The 6,000-nt window shown below is 40.4% G+C and overlaps 1 protein-coding gene across 1 annotated transcript in view; it reads left to right on the forward strand.

Annotated features, from left to right (window-relative positions):
* KIF26B (kinesin family member 26B) overlaps nt 1-4,297 on the forward strand; it is a 299,953-nt gene extending 295,656 nt beyond the window's left edge. Inside the window, exons 14-15 of the mRNA XM_076334227.1 lie at nt 694-844; nt 2,687-4,297. Coding sequence (XP_076190342.1) covers nt 694-844; nt 2,687-2,835 — 300 coding nt within the window. The 3' untranslated portion in view covers nt 2,836-4,297. The remainder of the gene's footprint in view (nt 1-693; nt 845-2,686) is intronic.
* The last annotated feature ends 1,703 nt before the right edge of the window (nt 4,298-6,000 follow it).

Genomic DNA, 6,000 nt, shown 5'->3' on the forward strand with positions numbered 1-6,000 from the left:
AGCGAGGGTAGCACAGCCCTCACTGTGGGCTCACTTACTGCACATCTTGATGGCTGCCACCCCTCAGAAGTCATGCGAGGCCAGGCTGGGTGCCTCCAGACAGCACTGCACCCTGTGCTGTTACTGTGCCTCATATCTTAGCAGGAAATAGATCTTCTTTATTAATGACTGTGAATTGCTAGAGCTTTTCATAACATATTCCCTTTGTTTAAGGATGTTTTAAATTTGATATTGCTACCAGTTCTCTTATTTTATAATATGACTACTGCATTTCTTATGCGCCAAGCAGAGAGATGTATTTAGGATTTTAATACAGCAAGCAATGGATTTCCTTCTCCCAAGAGCTTAGATTTTCTTAGCCAAACTTCTGGTGACAAAACCCAGAAATGTTTTGCTACAGTTAATCTGATTTCAGGATGCTGCCTGTTATTAATTATTATGGTTTATTATTAACTATCATTGCAAAGTCTCCAAAGCTCACTGATGGAAAACATCAAAAGCAAACAAAAGCAATAAAAATAAAACAGATGATAGATGATTTCATGCAGTGATTCATACGCTTCAGAGTAAATTGTCAGTAATTGTCGGCTCATTGTCAGTATTATTGATTGGAAGATCATTTGACTGACTGGATCTAGGTATTCCTTCTCCTCTTCACCTATTCCTTCCCTGCTCCTTTTTCCTGGTTGGCAGGAAGTGATATGTTTCAATGCCAAGCTGAAAATCCTGGAGCATCGCCAGCAGAGAATTGCTGAGGTCAAGGCCAAGTACGAGTGGTTAATGAGAGAACTGGAGGTGACCAAACAGTACCTGATGCTGGATCCTAATAAATGGCTCAGTGAATGTAAGGATGTTGTTTTATTGCCTGGACTCATAGGTGTCCTTTGGTTTATTTCATGGCAGGGGGACGGAGGGGAGTGGAAATGTTTGCTAAGAATGAGAAATGAGCTACTGTGTTTGTAAACTAAAATGAACCAACATATGACCTAAGGGCAGGTTTTAGATTGACTGTATTTCTAGAACTAGTCCCTATAATTCTTACTAAATGTTGACAGTAGAACTGAACAGTCTTTTTTGCCTGAGAGCTGAATGTTGAAATGGTACAGCATTGTAGTGGTGAATATTGCCATTGGTAGATTAACGTTCACGCGTTTCAGTCCACAGCTCCTGAAAATGAGATTTTTTTTCTTTTGGCCTCAGATCACTCAGACATATGAGTAATATTATAAATCTGCTCTTCTACCACAAAATAACACTGTGGAGCAAACTTGTCCCTTGGCACCAGTGGGCTTACATGAAAAATGAATTTGGCCCATTTTTTATAACTATAGATGTGTAAAGTTCAGAGAGCTTAAAGGGCATTCACATTCAAATGAAGAAGGACCTCAACACCTCAAAGGAAAAAAAATAGAGAGTACTGCAGTAATTGTACAACAATTTTTAGTATTAGCAAGCAGACGAGTTCATGTCAAAGAGTCCTAGGAAAAAAAAAGAGTTTCAATTTATTTAGGATAATTGCAGGTAGCAAAAGGAGGTCGGCTGGTGTGTTCTCTTAAAGCATCCTAACTCTTCTTTTAACAGCTGCCATAAGTTAACATTGGATTGGTACATCCTGCAAAGCAACCACGGTGTATGTTTCAGGAACGCTATTAAGGAAGAGAGGTAAAAAGGACAGATTTAAAGGGAGCAGAGAATTTGCGATACATTGCCATCCGCTTACTGTGTGATGCCTTTGCTTCCGATTCCAGTGTGATAAATGCAGAAAGCCTCAAGGACGGCACAGAACTCAGGGACCAGATGAGATGGGAAGTGCTGGCTCAGACAACGTATCTCACACTTGGCTTCCACAGAAGCCGCTGCCAGCTGGTTTCTGGCAGCATACGGGCACCTACAGTGGAATGATTGATGTGTACACCTTCCCTTGCCATTCTTGAGTGATTTAGTGAGAATCACATGGAACAGGGAGAGGTGTGAGGAGCAAGGAGGTTGGAGGTTGGTTTCTAACTCCAAGTTCTGAATTCAGCAAAGGATTTGTCCTCCCAGGGCAGAGCACCTATTTAAATCTCTTTCTGGTCAGCAGAATGTGTGATAGAGTCAGTACATCTCGTATACATGCCCCAAATAGGGATGACTTTAAGTATGTGCTAGGAATTAAAATTTGCTTAAGCATGGTGCTGAAGCAGACCCTGAATGCAAACAATCAAAATCATTGTAAACAAATTTAACTTGGGCTGGTTTACACCTTATTGCTGAATTTCCCCATCATGTTCAACCTGTGTGTTCCTTATGGGCGTGAAGGTTAACCTGAAGCCTGCAGGTGTTTTTTGCCAGCCGGTTTCTTTGCAGTGAGCCACGTGGTTGCTGGAAGAATAGTTCTGGTGGCTTTTCTTGGGGAAAGATGTTGGAGTGTGGCAAAAGGCATCTGCAGTTCTGGAGAGGATGGCAGAGCATATCACTCAAGAAAGCATTCAATGCAATCGTGACAGTATTCTTCACTATCAGCAAGCTGCTGTGCCATTTTAATAGCCATTAAACAGAAAAGGCAGCTTTTGATGACAATGGCAAGCCAGAGATAATGTTGTGTACAGTACTGATGGCTTTAAAGACTTGAATTAGCGCTGTCTCTCCCACCAACCAGCACTGGGTTTTGTTTGCTTTTCCTATCTGTGTGTTTTCTTTCCCACAGTTGATCTGGAGCAGGTATTTGAGCTGGATTCTCTGGAATACCTGGAGGCCCTGGAATGTGTGACTGAGCGTTTGGAAAACCGTGTCAACTTCTGCAAGGCCCATCTCATGATGATCACCTGTTTTGACATCACCTCTAGACGCCGATAAAGAACGAACCTCAAGAGAATTTCAATGCACATCTCTGCCATCCTCCTTTTCCCTTCTGAATAGCATCCCAAAGACAACAGAATGAGGATGAAGGTTGGAGTCAAGTCTCAACTGTGTGTATGAGAGATTTACTTTACTATACAGAAGAGTAGTATTAAAAAAAAAGGACAAGCATGAAAAATGGAGATATAAGGTTGTTGATTCTCTTAGCCTAAAAGAGCACTTTGAGGAACCTTTAAGGACATGTCTGTAAATAAGAACTGCTGGCAGAAGACACTTCTTTCCCTGCGTTAGCTGAGGGAGGAGGAAAGGTGGTTGTAGGACTTCCATTGAGAGGTTCATTAAAAGAAAACCTATCCAGAAAAACTGCTTAAGTGCCTTGCAAATCTTTATTATCCAAACATTTATGTTCATACTTTATTGTGTACAGATGGTGCTAGTCAAGAAAAGAAAAAGTTAAAAAACAAACACACTTTTGAAATGTATTTACAGCTTGTTTTTCTCTTGGTGTTTTCTCCTATTTCAGACTTGCTGTTTCTAAGTAACTTGTGTTTGTAGAGATATTTCCTAATCAGTACAACATATGAATAAATGTTAACTGTCTTTTCTTGTTACCAGAGTAAGGCCACTCAAAGAGAAATTCAACTTTTCCAGATGACACAAAAAATATTTCTAGCAGTGAGTGAGGTTTGCTTATATGTTCTTCTGTACTATCTTATATGCTGGAGGACACAGTAATTTTCCCAGCCTGTAGGTTCTGCAATGTATGAGAGAGGAGAGGTGACATTACCGTGAAGTAAATATCTTTTCCATTTGATCCAACCCACATAACTTGTTTGCTTTTTCATGTATTTTTAGCTTTGTACTGGTTAGAGTTATGGATGAGAAGGCACTTTTATCCTAACCCCTTTTTCTGGTGCTAAGAATTTGCTCTCAGCCTCTTTAGGCTGAGGGCTCCCATGCTTATCAGTCCAAAAATGAGTGATCTATTCTGTCTTTCTTGAGACTATGACTGGTAAAATTTAGCTTTGCCTCTTTTTGACATATACCACCGCAAAACATGTTTTGGCACCTTTTGGTCCCTGGCCCAGTTTGTCCATAGTCACAGACGTACCTGAGGAGTGCAGACTCTGTTTAGCTCAGCCAGTCTGGAAATAGACGGGAGTCATGAGTGAGTGGATATGGCACTTCAGGCATGTTGGCTATGGCATTTTCCTTATCAACACTCCAACATTGAAGCCATGGCAAGATTCACATTGACATCAAAAGGACGAGGGTCTGCGCCTCTAATGCACTTCCAAATGTTCTACTTGTTTGCGTCTTTTTCTACAAAACAGTATATGGGAAGGAACATCCTTTGTGTTTCTTAAAGAAATGTGCGAAATCTGCATTTTAATTACGTATGAGCATAAAGAAATATTTTGTTGAATTAGGTTTCTTCTTCTTTTATAGTGAAATAAGCCCATTCACAAAAAATTCCTCTCACATACAATTGTGCTACCCTCCTATTGCTTATGAGAAAATAAGAGCATCATTTAACATATACTCAATTTGCATCAATTTACTGTTGTACTTAAATGCAACTCTTCCTTTACCTGCACCATCATATTAATGCCATCTTACAATGTCCCAAGCAGCAAGTCCCAATGGAAAAATAACCCTACAAAAACACTCATAGATTTTCTATTGGTTACCTGAAAAAAAAAGCTTAAAAAACCCCAAAAAAGATAGAAATAACATTTATATAGTTTTATTTTCTTTTAATACTCTACAGCTTGTAATAACAAACCTTATTCATTCTATTAGCCTTGTCACTGGATTTTGTAGATCCTCCTTACATTCTGTAGGATTATTTGGAGGGAAAAAAGGTCCTATATGAAAGTGGCTTTCTAGTCTATTCCACAGCATTTTCCTACCATGAAACTCATATTCCAAGTTAGTATTAAAGACATAGGTCTGATCTCTCCCCCTTTCTCTCTCAAGGCAAAAAAGCCTCTGAAAAAAACCCCAAACAATGCAATTTCCCTCGCTTTGTTTCCCTTTGTAATGATTTCAGTAGCGCTTGTTACGTATTGGTTCTGTTGAGATCATCTCTTCTCCACAGAGCCCCATGAATTCAGTTCAGCTCCACAGAGCCATGGGAATTGCCCCTGCAGTTTTGTGCTGGATGAAGACCTAGTGCCCTTGGGATATGGAGTGCATCTTTCTTGATGGGCTTAGTCCTGCGGAGCCCCAGATGCATGCTGTCAGGTCACATACACACAGGAGAGAGACTTTCACAGCCGGCTCGCATCTCTCACTCTTCTGCCTCCCCAGGTAGACCTGTACTGCTGTCATCTGTGATGCTGCGCTGTGCCTGTCTCCCAGGCCATGCCCCCATATTCAAGGAAGACCCTCCCTAGTCATGCACGTGAAATTAAGCATTGCCTTCTTTAAGCTTAAGCATTTCTGAAAATTTCTGTGTTTGCTGGAAGGTGGTCATTGGGCTAATTGGGACGCATTGTCTTTCCTCTGCTGAAAACAAGCAGCCCAAAATGGGCATTCTGGGCTCCCTGAGGACCTGCGGTGAGATGGTAAATGGCAAGCGGTACAGCAGAAGTAAACATACACTTCATAGAAGAAAGTGAAATCCTAGCAAATGGTGCATGCACAGAATGCATTATTATCAAGAGATGCCCTCTCACATAGTCTGGGACATATACAGAAGCAGTGATGTTTCTATAAATCAAATGGACGCATTTCAGAGCCATTGTAAAATCTCTATTACGTGTAATATTCCTCAGCATCATTAACTCAATTATTCATTGTCTCTAGATTTGGTACTTCTGTAGATTAGGAAGCACAGCAAAAAGCGTGTCTACTTAGCCATTATTTTAAAAAGTAAGAGCATATGTTTGCCTTGTTTATCACAGTGGACCAAAATTGATTCCTGAAAACAAATGGATTATGCCAAGGATGAACTTGGCATACTGAAAATACTAACTGAGCAGAATCACAGTCCTTACAAATATTTTATTTCTGAGGACTTAATTAGAGTGGCCATTAACACTCCCATCATACACTGGTATTCATATCCTAAAATCCATACTCATCTTCTCTTTTTTGACTTTCTGTCAGTGCATTTCAGAATTTGCCACTGTATTTTGGGGAATTGTGGTTGCTTAA

Source organism: Aptenodytes patagonicus, chromosome 3 (genome assembly GCF_965638725.1).
Source record: "Aptenodytes patagonicus chromosome 3, bAptPat1.pri.cur, whole genome shotgun sequence".
Classification (NCBI taxonomy): domain Eukaryota; kingdom Metazoa; phylum Chordata; class Aves; order Sphenisciformes; family Spheniscidae; genus Aptenodytes; species Aptenodytes patagonicus.